The sequence below is a fragment of the Hibiscus syriacus genome, unplaced genomic scaffold, assembly GCF_006381635.1.
Source record: "Hibiscus syriacus cultivar Baekdansim isolate YM2019G1 unplaced genomic scaffold, ASM638163v2 tig00116996_pilon, whole genome shotgun sequence".
In the NCBI taxonomy this organism is placed as follows: domain Eukaryota; kingdom Viridiplantae; phylum Streptophyta; class Magnoliopsida; order Malvales; family Malvaceae; genus Hibiscus; species Hibiscus syriacus.
In genome coordinates, this window is record NW_024063512.1 from 2,902,702 (window position 1) to 2,920,106 (window position 17,405).

General features: G+C 33.1%; 1 protein-coding gene and 1 pseudogene across 1 annotated transcript; one reads left to right on the top strand and one right to left on the bottom strand.

Moving 5' to 3' along the window:
* Positions 1-1,040: 1,040 nt before the first annotated feature.
* On the top strand, positions 1,041-5,185 carry LOC120193626 (annotated as a pseudogene).
* Positions 5,186-5,698: 513 nt separating this feature from the next.
* LOC120193627 (cytochrome P450 87A3-like) lies at positions 5,699-7,979 on the bottom strand. The gene is made up of 9 exons (XM_039196075.1): positions 7,783-7,979; positions 7,364-7,685; positions 7,120-7,269; positions 6,664-6,915; positions 6,490-6,579; positions 6,320-6,398; positions 6,115-6,221; positions 5,893-6,020; positions 5,699-5,798 (listed from the first exon to the last, which is right to left on the bottom strand). Exons 1-9 carry the CDS (start codon positions 7,977-7,979, stop codon positions 5,699-5,701), a joined length of 1,425 nt encoding a protein of 474 aa, XP_039052006.1.
* Between the last annotated feature and the right edge of the window lie 9,426 nt (positions 7,980-17,405).

Consider the following 17,405-nt stretch of genomic DNA (forward strand, 5'->3'; position numbering starts at 1 on the left):
TGTTTTCCAAATTAACTTGAGAAGAAGAGAGAGAGGGGATTTATCCTTAAATATAGCAATAGCTCTTTCCAATTTCTGCTTCTATTCATTCAAATAGCCCACGTCTAATACCACATCGAGCAAATGCGAATAGGCTCACGTCTAATACTACATCGAGCAAATGCGAATAGGCTCACGTATAATACTACATCGAACAAACGCATTTGTTCAAACAACAATTGAGAAAGCATATCCAAAAAAGAGATTTTCCTTAGTTTAGCTTAGATATACTTTAAGTTTGAATCTAAGCTTTTTTCGGATTATATCTTTTAAAATTTTGAAGTTTTAGATTTGATTTTTGAATTTACTTTATTATGAATTAAATAATTTATTTTAGTTTAAAATTTAAAATTTATTTATTTATTTTTTATTAATCTTAGGTAAGCAGAATGTAGTATCTATTCAAAGATAATTCTTAACCATTTGAAATTGAACGTTCGCGTTTCTGATGCTCGAACTCAATAACTTCAAGGAATAACAACAATTCTTTTACCACCGACGTCGATTGGTTCGTGCAAATAATGTAAATATTTGCATCTTAACATAAAATAAAATAGGAAAGTGATGAATAGGCCTAAAGTCCTAAACGAACAATCTTGTTTGTTCGGAATTAAATTTTTTGAGTTCCAGATTTTTGTGAGTTCAATTTTTTTTTGGCTTTTTCTTGTAACTTTTTAAGTTCAGATTGTTTAGAGGTTATTATAAATATTTTTGTTCATAGATGTAATTACATATTTACATTGCAATATAAATTTCCAACCATAAACGACGTTTTTAGTGATAAGCGGGTTAATGGCGGTTTAAAACACCAACTCCCTTCATAACGGTAATATTCCCCAATCTCCAACCGCCAACGAAATAAGAATCAATGAGAATGCAAAGATCGTGGCATTTTTCTTCAATGCGGCGTCGTTTCAATCCAGATCCTCTCGAAATCTAAACTCGAGTAGAGTACGGACTCCAACGACGGACTGAACTGCACCACCAAGATTGTCATCAACATGGCCGTTCGCGGCGGTTCAGTGAGTATATTTCCTTCTTATGATGATTTTTTTACTAGTTTATTTTTCTTCTCAGTCTGTTGTTTTTAGTTTATTTTTCTTCTCAGTCTGTTGTTTTTAGTTCTTTTTAGAGTGGCGGTGAGGCATCGATCGTGGCGGAAATAGTTGAGGCAGAGGAGAATCAAACGAAGAAGATGCAGATTCCCCTGGTGTTAACGACAAAAAGTCCGCTGCCTACGCTGTCTATATATTAAATAATATTCGACTATGTTCCTTAATATGAGGAAAATTTAAACAATTTGTACCTTTTAATTATTGAAGTTTCGAGGGGAATCGAAAGAAAAGAAAGCGGGGATGATCGTACGGAGAAGAATCTCTCTCTCTTCCAAAATTATTTTTTATTCAACAATTTATACTTTCAGGATGTTTCTTTTAAACCTAAAGAGTTCTTTGCTAAGACCTGCAAATTCCAGCCAGAGGCTGGTGCTGATGTTGTCAAGATATGATAGATGCAAGTTACTCTTTTTCATATTTTGAGTGATGTTAAGATCTTTCTTAATCTATATGAACATAATAAATAAATGGTTAAACTACAAGAGACATGTTAGAAGATGGTGATACAACCTACAACTGTTATCATCCACCTACAGTCTGGATAAGGTTCACTCGAAGATGTGTCGGCACAGACCAAACGTCTTGAAGGAGAGTTGGTCAAAGAGGAAGCTTTGCTTGAAGACAGCGAAACAGGGCAAGTTTTACAAACTGCACTAGTAGTTATGAATATGCTTGATGTAACTATACCCGGAACTTTGAATGAAGCACAGAAGCAGAAGGTAGGGCTTGTAAACTTAAAAGTTTCATCGTTTATCTTACATGTATTATCGTTCTGGGTTTACAAAAAATGTTAATACAATCAAAATGATAAGCTAATGTTAATGGACTGCTTCTGCATGTATGTTTTGTGAAGGAAATATGTAAACTGTACATGTTTTGTGATATATAAATATTTCATGAATGAGTAATTTAAATGTTTAGGGGTCCTTTTGTATTTGTCTGACTTTCTTTAATCGGTTTATGGTTTTCCTCTTGGTTTGTTGGTATCTACATTTCTTTTCCTTTTAGAAGTATATTACGGAAAATTCAGATTCTATGATGTTATTTCCGATTTTTTTATTATTTTTCTGGTGTGGCATGCTTGGTTATCTAAGTATCATTTTTAATCTGGCATGACTTGAAGTTGGAGATGTGAACTTTAGGCATGTGAAATAAGGATTTCGGACATAAAATTTAGGTATGTTAAATAATCTTAGTATATACATTCAGGTATTGGCTGCTGTTAATCAAGGAGAAACAGTTATGAAAGTTTTGCAAGATGCTGTTCCAGAAGATGGTCATGAGAAACTCATGGGAGTTGTATCAGAAGCACTTTGTAGGTTGCATGATGAGGAAGGTCACATCATTGAGCGTACTCGGGTTGCATTTTCAACTTGATATCATTTTTTTTATCTTGGTAGAATTTCTTGTTATCTGAACATAACTGTTGCCAAGTTATTCATGTTGTAATCACAAATTGCCTTGATAGTTACTTTTTTTTCCACGGTGATTATAGATGGATGTTCATAAATTTTGTCTTATATTTCTTGAAATATAGTTCAAACTTTTGCTTTGTGGTTCCGAAGAGGGGTACCTTCATCTTGTGGAAATATCTGTAAGTGTTCTGTATTTTTCTCTGCAATGCTAAAATTTTCTTTGGATGTTGGGGTTTGTTGAATCTTATTGTCTCCTTTATGTTTGCATTTGAACAGTTGACAAATTGTTGAAAGGAAAGCCAATGCGCTGTCTCAGATTTCCGGGTGATTGGTATAGCCTCTCTCTTACCTCGTATCCCTTTTTAAATTATATCTCCTGTTTTTTTGTTGTTATTATCTTTCTGGACAACGTCAACTCCAAATGTTTAGAAGATCTTTGTACTCCTTTCTATTATACAATGGACACATTTCATCTCGTTTTTTGTTTAAATCGTTTTATGTACTGCTTTTCCTTTTTCTTTTTTTGTAGATTAATGTTTGAAAATGTTCAATTGATTTCAAACTTCGTTTGTTTCTTCCACGATTTCCTTCTGTAAGTTCCACAAATAAGTTCCTGCTAAACAGAAACTAAAGAAAGACAATTGAAAGGGCCAAAGGGGCTTCTATTTGGCTTGGAAAGAACAAGGGTGATTAAGTCCACGATTAATGATGTTATTGGATGTACTCTCTTTGCTATAATGTGGCAAATCTTAATTAAATAAGAGATTGCTTGCTTTCCATCTTTTGCGCATTAACAATTGTAATCTTGAATATATGTAGATTATTTTGGGTTGGAATTGTCTTCACTGCATAATGTAAAATGTTGGGCTAGCCTTTTCATGTTTTTTGATATATGGAAAACTACGTTAAAAGCTCAATAAAACAAACATGTTAAAGTTGTTTCTGTTTTCTATGAACTTTTGTTGGAACAAGTTGATCTAATTTCAGCTATGATGAACTTTTTCGTTGTCTGCACAAAGGGTGTAACCCTCATGGAGGTATTTTCTGTCTAGTTTTGCTTATGATGTGTATGTTATTTTCATTCATGATTCATGAAAAACAATTTCATCAACATTGAGATTGTTGCAGTTCCATTCTTCATTATGGAGCCAAATGAAATATCATCTCGATCTTTTAAACTCTATCCAACAACTGATCGGGCAGCAAAATACGTTTGTTCCGGTAAATGACAATCAGGAAGCTTTTAACATCTTTCATCCTTTAATATTCCCAAATTAAAAGACCACTGAGATTTATATCACTGAACATGCTTTTGCTTGATATTTTGAATGCACAGCTATATTGAAAGACTCCAAATTTAACGAAGTTGACAGAGCAGAGTGCCAGGTACTAAAGCTATTGTTTTTGACAATGGATCACATGTATAATATTAGTTTTAATTTATAATTTGTGTACATGTGGTCACCGCCTTCAGATATATATGCCAAAAAAATGTGTTATAAATGCAGTCTGAGTTTCCTACATTGCTGCGGTATATGTGCATTTCTTCTCTTTAAACTATTGATTTGAATAATGAAAAAAAAAAACTTCAGATTTTAGAATAATGGAATATGTTAAAGCATTATCAGGGACAATTTAGAGTGCCGCAGCTCTAAGAATAACCGTTTCATCTTCTTTAGACATTTTCTTACTTTAAGTATCGAAGCAAAATGAATATAAAGTTATAAACAACTGATAATTGCATACTTCATTTTACAATATATATTGAACGTCATTACACTAGGCATATGTGTCAACCATCTATGAGTGTGCTAACTACTTCTGTGGCAGATGGAATTGTATTACACTAGCTTCAAAAGTACGAGGACAAAATGTCACTTGTTGCTCGATTTATATGGTCAGTAATCTTGTGAACTTTGAATTCATTTAGAATTCTCCTTTTCAACCACCAAAGACCGGCACAAATGGTTTTTTTAAGTCTCTAAAAAATCTTGTGGGAAAGTTTATGGCACAAATGTTCCGTTTCTTATATTTTTCTCACTTTAAATTTTATTTACTTGAGGAGCCATTGTTTCATGATGTATTTGTTTTCTATTGTCTTTCAGAAGGAAATGCTCTGTTTTTTGGGGGGTACTTCAGCTGTCATAGACAGTAGATCTATATGAGTTGGTTGTAGTGTTTGGTCTACTTTTGGTTTTATTTCCAACAGGTAAGAACTTCATTTATGGCTTTTGCATTAACAGGGATTTTTTTATCTCCTTTACAACTGGTGGGAAGATCATTTTGGGTTTGGTGATCAGAGAATCACAGATATATAAACAGGCACAGGTATTGGAATTGACTAATAGCACGTTCATGCCAAAAAACATATTAAAGCCAAGCACCAGAAGCATGATTGTTGACATAAACGGGATGGCATTCACCATGAGCACAAGCCCAATCATTCGGCAAGGGACACTGATTATTACCAAGCATATTATTAACAAGGACAAGGACAAGGGCAAGCACAAACATAGACATGTCAAAAGTTCTAGCATCATACAACAAGTTCATTTCAACACGAGGAAAGATGATGTTGGGAAACAAAAGCACAAAATGGTAATTGAGATGAGATAGTGGATATGTAGAAGTTTTGGTTCAGATTTGGGTAGTTAGGTAACTCCTGGTTGAAGTTGCATGGCTGAAAATTAGCCTTTTTTCCCCCTCTTTTGTTAGAGGAAATTGGGAACCTCCTCAAGATTCCTTCAGTAGAGTTCTAAGAAAAAAAAGGTCGGACAAAGCTTTAAACGTTTACAATATTGCAAGTTAGAATGTTAGATTCGTTATGCCATATTCTTGTTTTCATTTTCCCTCTCTTTTTTTTTCAAGTGTGTGATGGGATTGCAAAATATGTATGCAAGGGATTGGTAAAACTATGATTTAGTCTTGGTTGGAGAAATTACAGTTATAATGGATTCTCTATTTTCTCCAATATGAAGATGTACTGATGATTGTTATCCTCTTCTTCAGTCCAAGAAAAAATAGATTAAAACAACAGTGACTAGTAAGATGCTAAGCTGGAATCTTTTTGTTGTTTTGCTTCTTCGGCAGATATCCTTACTTTGCTTAACACTGTTTTCTCTGGTAAAGTTACTCCATTATAGTTTTCTCCATGAGTTGAATTTGAAATCCATCTGGAAATTGTAAACCTGGGGTTCTGAGTATATTTCCTCCTTTGATTGCTTCCCACCTGAAAGGTTCAGAATCTCGATGAGTTTCTATCTACTGATCAGTGCACTGAGCGAGTACAGAACTTATTGTAGTTTGTAGCAGCATGCTATTACCTGTATTTTGTAACCATGCAATGGAGAAAGACGACCATCTGTACTTTAGTGAAGTATGTTCCGACACAAAATCTCATGCCACCACCAAATGCCATGAAATTCCTTGAGGCACCATTTATTTCTGTTCCCTGCAGTTACATGTTACAGTCTATTGAGCTCCAATGTAATTTTGATGGATCAATCTTGCAGGTTATGAGGACTCAATTTACAGTATTCACCCACCTCCCATCTTGATGGATTGAAGACGAGGGGATCTTTGTAATTTGCTGGATTGAGGTGCACAGCTGGGGGACAGACCATTACCGCCCAACCTTCTGGAATAGTATATCCTGCATTATTATCGAATTTTATGTGTTAGTTTTCATATTAATTTTGTGGCTTAAACTTGTTTATAACACTTGGAGAGTGACTTATTTTTAATGCATACCTTTGAACTGGATTTCCCTTAGTGTTTTTCTGAAGATTCCTGGAACTATATTTGCCAGTCTAACTGTTTCATTGATGAACTGTATGCAAGTTGCACTTGTCAGTATGGAAATAAAACAGCCTGAAGCAGATGATAAATCTTATTAGAAGTTTAAAGTGCAACTGTCTCACCTGGAAGGTATATGTCATCGACCTGTATTCTTTCCATGTAAGTCCAGAGTCGGTATTTTTCCGGTTTCGTAGAATTGCCTCGTGCTCATCCTGTAAGGTGGAAATACTAAATGTCTGTTTGATGGGAAGAGAATTTCTCAGATAAAGGATTTTAGCTGAAATAATTTCACATACTGTTAATTTTTTAAGCACTGTAGGATTTTCAGAAAGGAATTTAACAGCTAAAGTTAGAGCTAGGGATGTTGTTTCAAAGCTGGCAAATAGTAGCACGAACATCAAATCCAGAGCAATTGTCTCTGTGAGTATTGTTCCCTCTTTCTGAAGTTCTTCAAGGACGAAATCAAAAAAGTCACTTTGCTGCTTCCTGGGCCTAGACCGCCTGTCATTTAGTAAGTCCTTCAGCATTTTCATTGCATTTTTCCTTCCCTGTATTGAGAAACCGTCAAGAGTCAGTCAACACAGAAAAAGATGGGCTCATGTAGGCATATATTTCTAAATTCCAACTCAGGGGAGCCTGATTTGCTGCATGAATACAAGAATTTCCATGCTAACATGTGTTATTGAGATTCTTAAAAGTTACAGAAATTGATTTTTACCTTGAAATTTGGTAAATAGAAATCATTATTTTACCTGTAAACATTTGTGATAAGCTGTTCCAGGAATATCAAGCGGAAATGAGATTAATCCCTGTATGAATGCAACAAAATTCCCCCTCAGATTCTCCGAGGAACTGTCTTGGTCATAACTTATCAGCTTTTTGGCTGTCAGATCAAATATCATCTGCAAGAAAAAAGGACCAAGTTATTGATGTAAACTTGACTAGAAACTTGGGCGGATGATGAATCATGAATGAGTTATATAAATGTTAAATTACACTAGCAGTTGCTTCTTTTAATTCAACTGTTTCTTGGCTTGACCAGCGTTGTAACCTTGTGCAAGCTGTGTTCTCAATTTCAGGTAACATCTTTTTGAGGCTTTCAGGACCAAAGAGATTAAGCACCATATTTTTCAGGTACTTATACATGAAACCATGCAAGGAACCCACATTCTGACGTCCAAATATCTCTGTGAATGTATCAGGATACCAACTCTGAAACAGTTGTCCCTCTTGCTGGAAGACAAAATGATTGAGATCTGGATCAGTCGACACAATCACCGGTCGCCCCACTAAGCTGGTTTTGAATATCGGCCCATACCTGCAAGTAATAACAACAATCAACATGCTAAGAATGGAAGGAGATGTACAAAAAGAAGACTATCATCAGTGAAGGAGATTGATGCATATCTTTTCACCTGTTCATCCTGTCTTTGACAAAGGGAGGAATATCGAAAGTAGCGTTAGGGCTGAAGAACTGAAGAGTCTGTCCAACAAGTGGGAACCCCATTGAACCTGGTGGAAGTTTACCATTACATTTAGGATTTCTCCATTTGTTAACCCAATTTGTTATGCATATGATTAACAAAGATCCAATGCAAGTCAATAGCAACATCTCTCACTCAAGGAAATATAGAAACCCCAAGCTCACACTGGATTGATCGAGGAAAGAAGGTTATAAAATGCAGGTACTGTTTTTTTTTTATCAAGAAAAAGGTTGAAATGAGCAGAAATGAGAAAAGAACGTGGGAAGAATAGACAGGTAAAAGAAGAAAATGCCGGAATGCAAGTATGTATTGTATGTATCTCATCAGTCATGAGAAAGCTCATGCTTAAATAGGAAGGCAATGCATTGCATACAACTGTACTCAAAATGAATTTTAATTTATTAATGAATTAAATTTGCTCATCCCTTGCTTTATTTATTCATACTTTTTGGAACTTTAAAGATATCATAGAATGGAATATAATTTAGAGTTAAACTGCCTGTCTAGGAACTGTTCATTATCATATTGTCAACGCCATCACATTGAGAGAGAGAGAGAGAATCTAGCATGATTAGATTAGACCTTTAGAAGCTAACACGATGTTTCTCTATATTTCTATCTCTTCATCTAGTGGTTGGCCCCCATCAATGGTAGAAAATGCTTTAACCTGAAAAACTGAAGGAGCACGAGGCTTAATTTTAGCCTTTTTTAAGGAACGACGGGATGGGAGACTGTAGATTTGAGAGGATCCATGTCTGACCAAACTATCATATCATTAAATACCAAAAACAAAAAATAGGAATCTAATGACTTCTTTGAAATAGTCGTGAAAATCTAAGCTAAATTTCCCCCCGTTTACTGCAACATCTGGAATTTTCATTTTTATTTGCTGTCTGTCTCCAAGTCAGAATCTCTTCTAAATCCTAATCTCATATTCTCAGATCCACAATCTTGATGAATACATCACTAAGATTTGGAATGAAGGGTCTGTGGATATGCATGCAACTACTGTGATTGTGTAGAATTTGAAGCAATATCATGCTTACCCAAAAAAGCAGGTCAAACCAATTTTCAATACATAGAGCACCGGTCCTGCAGGCCATTGAGCCACGGACTGAACCCCCCATGCAAACAAAGACTACCACTACAATTTAGGTAGGTAACTGTGTGTGCCAAAATTTTCTTTACATCCATGATCATATGCATGTTGTATATCAGTGGTGGATCCAATGCTTGTTTAAGTTGGGTGCATGTTCATCTTGAAATCTGATATATATATATATATATATCAGTGATGATTTTTCCCCCTAGCTTAAAGGACTACTTGAACCTTGTATTATATATACTATCGAATTATTCTCAATTTTTTTAAATATTTGGCCTTAACGTTTAATTCCATTTCCGAATTATTCTAAATTTGTTAATTTTATTTATAAAAATCGGTTGTGAATATAAATGTGACATGTGACACTTTGATCTACATCTGGTTTTGATGAGAAGAGAAAATGATATGTATTATTTTTTTTTATCTTTTTATTCGGTTTAATTTTTAAAATTATATTTAAACTTAAATTGATTCGTATATTTTTAAAAATTTAAAATTAAATTCAATATATAATATTATTGATGATTTGTATTTAAATGTAATATTCATTACATTTAATAAAAACAAATTAATTATATTTGATATTATATAATGGAATTATTATAGTAATTTATTTAATATTAAATAAAAATAAATATGTTTGATTAAAATAATAGATTGATGAGTAGATTAACCGACTTATTTATGCATAAAGAAACTCAAAATGCCAGTCACATCCCAACAAAATAATGTCTCGGAAACTTTGCTAAAATCGTGTGGCAAAAACTTCATCCTCACTGGGTTGGTGTATAAATTCATGACGATCACCAAGTTTCATGGATGTGGAACTTTCGAATTGATCTTTCACATTGTTATTCTCCTGAACGGTTTTCGCACGGGTACGAATTTTCCTTGACGAAAAAAATATTGTGAATAAATAAATGATTTTTTAATGAAATGTTTTGGAGTCGCCATCGACTTTTTTTTGATAGGTAGGTCGAATACTTAAAAATCATATTTTAAAAGAGTTTTTAAGAAAAACTATTTAAAAGATAAGTTGGTCTGCGTATAACCAAAAATTCATTTTTTTTAGTAATAAAAAGGGATTTGTGGTCGGTTACGTTTGGGGAAGGATTAACACCCTACAACGCCCAAAATTGATACCCATTAATTATAAATTGTCTATGATAATAGAATTTAAGAATTCAAATATAAATTAATTTATGATCCTCTTATTTCAGATTAAATCGAATAATTTTAAAGAAAAACTTATATAAAATGATTTTTATAAATTATAAATAAAGTATTTATTTATTTAAAAATATGAGAAAAGTGCATCTAGTTGCTTTAAGACAACCCATTTCTTAATATTAAAAAATAAATAAATATTAAAAATAAGATAATTTTTCCTAAAAAATAATTTAAATAAAACTAAATTAAATATATATAATTTTTATAATCAAAATATTTATTTATTTAAAATATCATAATAGGACATCTAGTTATTTTAAGGCCGCCCTTTCTTAATATTTAAAAATAAATAAATAATATTAATTTATAAAATAAATCGAATAATATATATTGATATTACTAAAATAAAATAATAATAAAATAATAATTTAAATTTAAAGGATAATAATAAAAATTATATTAGAATGCAACTAAACAATGACTAAAATAAATAAAATTAAAACAACATGATTAAAATGTAAAATATCTAAATTAATGGACATAATTCGAATCATTATAAAAATATAAGTATTAACAGTGTAATTTAGCCATAAATATTAATACGGGATTAAAATAAAATTAATTAAAATTATAAGGGACTAAATATGGTGTTTACCCTAAATATATAAACATATATATACAGTGACTAAATTATAAATAAAACAAAATTTAAAAGACCGAATTAAAAGGATAAGAAATTGCTTTCAATGACCAAAATGGAAGTTTACAAACTTCAATGGACTGAGGACATGGTTTTCCCTTGAGGGAAATTACACAGACATCCCCCATTAAAACGACGTCATTTTGGTGAGGGTATAAATACCCTTTAAATCGGTCCTAAGTCCATTTTTTCTCATTTCTCTCTTTTGAGTTCTCTTTCTAAGGAGAGAACTCTCTCCCTTCTCTCTAAGTTTCTTTCAACGACGAAAGTCTGGCCACCGTCGATTGCCGTGTTCCGGTGCCGATCGTCGCCGCACGGTGGCCGGAATATACAAAAATACACCCGAAAAATCCTCTTTAGATCCTAAAGCCGATTCCGGCCTCCCCTTTTTCTAAAAATCTCTCAAACTTCGTAGATCTAAGTTTTTACCTTCGATTTTTTAGTGTTCGCGGTAGTTTAGATGCTCCGGCGAGGGTATGCTTCTCGGTATCTTCACTCTATTTTTTTGTTGTTGTCCATTTGTTCTTGTTGGTTTAATGGCCTTTTTATAGGCTCTTTCGTAAACCCTTTGGACAGGTTAAAAGAGGGTAACCTGGCGAGTCACTAGCCAAGTTCGGTGAGGGAAGCCACTGGAACGGGGAGGTGGCGGGACAGCTGTTCTGGGAAGCTGTTGGATGGCTGTCGACGTGGAGGGATAGTTGGTGTTCTTCTGGAAGTTGCTGGAATCGTCGGCTGAATCTGAAACGTGGAAGGGGCTACTGTCAAGGTAAAAATGGTAATTACAGCTGCCTCTCTTTGCTTGTTACTGTGGAATAGGAATGGAGCAAAGACATAAAGCACCATTTTTAGCTTGAATTGTTCAAACTTCTAAGACATAAGTTCTTCTCATTATGAATTTTTTGCTCACTTCGGATGGGTTCTTCTTATTATGAATTTTTCCACTATGAATGATGATCTATCTCCTTATGTGATGGATTTGAAAAAAGGTTGAACAATGTTGATGTTGATCTATTTCCCTCTATGATGAGTCGAGCTAAGGTTGAACAAGTTCTTCAGATTATGAACTTCTTCTTCCTCTTCAGATGAGTTCTTCAGATTATGAACTCCAGTCTGGAAATGTTGATGTTGTTTTATCTCCTTCTGCGATAAAGTCAAGCAAAAGGTTGAATAAGTTCTTCAGACTATGAACTTCTTCCTCTTTAGATGAGTTTTTCAGATTATGAACTCCTTCTTCCTCTTCATATGAGTTCTTCAGACTATGAACTCCTTCTTCCTCTTCAGACGATTTCTTCAGACTATGAACTCTTTATTCCTTTTTAGACGAGTTCTTCAGATTATGAGCTCATTCTTCCTCTTCAGATGAGTTCTTCAGACTATGAACTCCTTCTTTCTCTTCAGACGAGTTCTTCAGACTATGAACTCATTCTTTCTCTTCAGACGAGTTCTTTAGATTATGAACTCCTTCTTCCTCTACATACGAGTTCTTCAGATTATGAACTCATTCTTCCTCTTCAGACGAGTTCTTCAGACTATGAACTCCTTCTTCCTCTTCATATGAGTTCTTCAGATTATGAACTCATTCTTCATATTCAGACGAGTTCTTCAGACTATGAACTCCTTCTTCCTCTTCAGACGAGTTCTTCAGACTATGAACTCCTTCTTCCTTTTCATATGAGTTCTTCAGACTATGAACTCCTACTGGAAATGTTTTAAGAAAAACAATCTCAAGTGAGATAAATTGCTATTTTGAGTGAAATTTTCTCAAGCGAGAAACAATTTGTTTTAAGAAAAACAATCTCAATTGAGATAATTTGTAACGTCCTCAATACCGGGTTGGTGATTAAATTGTAAAATTTTAGAATTTGGGGATAAGAGTAGGATAGTTGAATAGTTCAATGATTTATGTGTAGATATTTCCTTAAAGTTGTTAGTAATTATTAAAGGAATTAAAGGGTAAAATAGTCATTTGAAAAGAAAGATATTTTTTCCCCTTAATAAATATGAATCATGTGGGGGTGGGGGAAAGAATTATCTGGAAACTCTTTCTTCTTTCTTCTTTCTTCTTCTTCATCTCCTCCCGTGAAGGCTCCAAGGAAAAGGTGAGTTTTCTGGTTAATCAATTAATTGTTGATTTTATGAGTTAGTTTTGATCATTATAGGATAACTAAGCTTAAGGAAAGCTTAAGTTATCTTAAAATCAAAAGATAAATGAGTTAGAGGAGATTGAAGAAATGGAGTTTTTAAGTGAAATTTTGAATAAGAAGGTTTATATGAATTTAGAGGATGAATTTGACTTGTCATCTATGAGAATAAGAAGCTAGAAGTGTTAGAATTAAGTTTGGGTAACATGGAAAATTTGGTATGATTATCGATTTATATATGGAGAATAGAATTTTGAGGTTTAAGATGAAATTAATAGGTATAAATTAGTTTAAGTATGTATATTTGAGTTAAGAATATTAAAGGAAGTGAAATAGGAAGTGTGGAGTTGAAAATGAAGTGATTTTTGAGCTCAAAACATGATTTCTGGGCTAGGGGAATCGATACCCATTCAATGGGAATCGGTACCCATTGAAGGGGGAATCGGTACCCATTCAAAGGGGAATCGATACCCTCTCAACCGAACAAGAAATTCCAGAATGTCTTTGGGGAACCGATTCCCCCACAGTAGGGAACCGATTCCCCCTAAAAGAAAAAGTGATTATTGGTTTAATGAGCTCGGTTAAGTTTCTAGTATCAAATTACAAGGTGTAGGTATCTAATAATTGCCTTTAAATGTATAATTATGTAGATTCAGAGCCTAAACGAGTTCCGGAATCATTGTCAAGTAAGATCGATCAAAGGGAAAGATAAGAGATTGGAATTGACTAGTGAGGCTAGGTGAGTGCATATTAAATAGTATATGATGGGTGATGGGAAGAAGACTTGCGATGAGTCTATTTCCTGAAGCGTTACATATGAATTCATGATTAAAGGCATAAGTTGAATATGAGTGTATGTATGCTTGATTATATGAATTGATATGTTTTGTATGTGCTATGTGGTTTATGTATAAACACTATTAAGTGTTAATGAGAGAATATCAAATAAGTTATGAAACTATGAATATAGAAGATAAGTCAAGAGATGTAGGGAAATGGAAATAGAGATTATTGAAGAATCATAAGATAATAAATATAAGTAATATGATAATGAAATATAAGATTATGTGAATACATGGTTATGAGAATTAGTAAAATAGAGTTATTTGATTTAATGAGAATTGAGGAAACTAAATAAGATTGAATTATAAAATGGAATGTGAATAATATATCAATTAGGGAACTTGAATATAAAGCGATGATATGTATATATATAGGATAAATTATATGCTAAAGATCTATGGAGTTATATGAAAAGGTTATAAGAAATATATGAAATTAAATTAATTAAATGGATTAAAGTAGTATATAAATAAAATACTATTAAGTGTAATATATATGTTTAGAAATACGACATAAGTTATATAATCTAAGGGAATACAAAGAAATAAAGCATAAAGTAGACGAAATGAGATAAGTTATTATATACCTATATGATATATGTTATCAGGTAATATGAAAGGATTCAGAAAACTTATATAAGCTATATGAAAGTGATCTAGGTGTTTATATGTGAATTATGCGGTAATAAGTTATGTGAAATAAGTGTAGTGATTACTAGAGCATAAGAGATAAGTCAGAGAATGTGAATGATATGACCAGAAACTATGAGCCTGTGTGATGAAATGAATATATGAAAACATGACTATGAGATATGTGGTAAGAAGTTGTGATTAAATGATCAAGAGATATAAGCTAAGGGATATCTGTGAATTACATGAAAATGTGCTATGTGTAAGTGAATTACGTGATTATATGAATATGAAATCATATGAGAATTGACATGTGATTAAGCTAAGGGATATCTGTGAATTACATGAAAATGTGCTATGTGTAAGTGAATTATATGATTTTATGAATATGAAATCATATGAGAATTGATATGAACTACGTGATTACATGTATGTGTGAATGAAGCTACGAGCTTATATGAATATGTGATATGTTTACATGAATATGTGCAAGGATATAAAAGATAGTGCCCGTGTTATGTGTCTTGAGAGCTTTGGGGTATAGTTGGCATGCCAAGAGTCGAGGGTCTACACGGTCCTTCGGGACATATAGGTATCCTATGGAACATCTATGAGGTCCTTTGAGACACGTATTTGGTCCTTAGCATATCTATATGATCTTAAGTAATTTTCTACGTGGTCCTTCGGGACGTATATGTATTCTTTGGAGCATGTATAAGGTCTTTTGAGACACTTACTTGATCATTGATATATGTATATGGTTCTTAAGGAATTTATATGTGGTCCTTATGGACAATCTTATATGGCACTATGGTGCAAATCACTTCGGTACAATTATACGAGTTGTGGTGACAGCATTAGTGCACAACCTCTATAGACTCACATACCTATAGTTCTCACATATGTCCATGGGCTAATCATGAGATAATAACAAATATATGTTTGTGATATGATAAATGTTGTAGAAATGATATGATGTTGTGTGTGTGTGTGTGTATATTGTTTGATTAAGGGATTTAAGTATAAAAGTATGTGATTAAAAGATAAACTGTTAATGATGCTTTATGTGTATGTAGGTATATTTTGTTAAGTAATCTGATATGATTTTGTATGCTATGATGAAATAAGGTGATTTAGTATAGCATGATAGAATGAAACATGTATGCATTGTTAAATGTTATTAAGTGCATTATAAGTTTTATTTGCCTCACTATGTCATCGACTTAGCGTGTGAGTGTTTTACACGTAGGTTCCGGAAAGCTAGAAGAAAAGCTAAGAGAGCAAGACATGTCAGCATCTCCCTTACAAATTTCAGATCAGAAAATAGATGATTTAAATGATTTTGGTTATTTTGAATATAATTGGCATGTACTAAAGGATTGAGTTAATATACTCTGATTAATTTTTGTTATTGTGGTCAAGTTATGTAAATAAACTGCTTTTACTTTAATTAAAGTTTTAAATTTTCTTTGAATTTTGTCAAGAGTCAAAGTTTGAAAAGTCAATGTGACACCTCGGACTCGTATCCGGGTCGGGTACGGGTTGGGGTGTTACATTTAATCGTATCAGAGCTAAGGTTAGCCGATTCTAGGCTTAAACTGAAGTTAAATGAGATTTAAAATGTGTACATGCCAACACAAAGTCAATAATTTCTGATCTGATAAGTGTAAGGAATATATTGTCTTGCTAATAGAATAAGAATAATATCATATTGTAGAAATCTGATTGTAATAGTTTATAAGTGAAGTGAGAGGCGATATTCCTGATCGGGATAGCAATTCACCTGCCCTGGCCAGGCAGGATGAAGAGCGGACACCTCAGGAAGTGCCTCGTAAGATCAAAGTTCGATTTCAGAAAGTTGAAATCATATCAGAATAGTGATAAAAGATCTTCACAGTTTGAATCGAAAAAGTGATATGGAGTAGTTTTGTTATTACGTGAATAAGATAAAATAAGGTGAACAAGTGTCACCATAAGAGCGTTAAAAGATCAAATGATCCAGTGAGAATTGGTAGAAGAGTTCAAGAATAAGTGTATCAGTGACAAGCTTATAAAATGTATAAAGTCAGAGCTTATGAGTTCGAAACGAAAGGATGGTATTGTGTATAAGCAAGAGTGTTTATATGATAAGGTTTTGCAGTTAAGACGGAAAGAGTTAGCGTTGGCTAACCAGATTATGTGATGGAAAATGTATGTAATTATAATATTATAAGATACTATCAGGATATGATAACTAAATATGAAATGGATATGGATACAGTTGTATATTTGGATCATAGTAATGTGGTATAGTAAAGGAAAAGGAAGTAAGGATTTGCATATTTGAGTAAAGTTGAGGATTGATAAGAAGAATTTAAGAATGATTATATCGATGATCAGATTATAAGACAAAGGAAGTCAGAATGTTGAGTTTGAGCAACGAAAATTACAAGATGTATGAGAATAGAGGTGAAATTGATAAGTTAAATAAACTAATTTTGAGATAATTTCGATTGGAAATAATGTATATGATTGGTTGACTAGGGCTTGTGCCCTAGATTGGACAGATGTTATTGACTAGCTGTCAGAGTAAAGGTGATAGAGTTATAAAATTGGAGGAAAAGATAGAGTTGAGTTAATCAATTATGATGTGAAACTGAATATAGTTGTGTATTCTGATCAGATAGCTATGATGTAGAAAAGAAGATAAGTTTTTGCATGGAACCTTAAGGAAGGTTTATGCATTGGATTGGAAGAAGTGGTTATGACTAACAGAATTAGGTAATGGTAAGTGTATTAAAGTTAATGGAGTAGAAGATGATATCAGGGTAAATTAACTAAGTATGGTGTGAATTGAGACATGATTATGTATGTTGATCATGAAAATGTAATGTAGTAAAGGAGACAAGGGAATAATACTGTATATGAATTAGAGTGTGGGCATGATACAATGAGTATAAAATACTGATTGGATTTCAACTGGAAGG

Coding starts and splice junctions, on each gene's coding strand:
- LOC120193627 (XM_039196075.1), bottom strand. CDS start 7,979: ATGTTGCTATTGACTTGCATTGGATCTTTGTTAATCATATGCATAACA. Junction 7,686..7,782: donor GTCAAAGACAGGATGAACAG/GTGAAAAGATAT, acceptor TATTACTTGCAG/GTATGGGCCGATATTCAAAA. Junction 6,399..6,489: donor CGATGACATATACCTTCCAG/GTGAGACAGTTG, acceptor ACTTGCATACAG/TTCATCAATGAAACAGTTAG.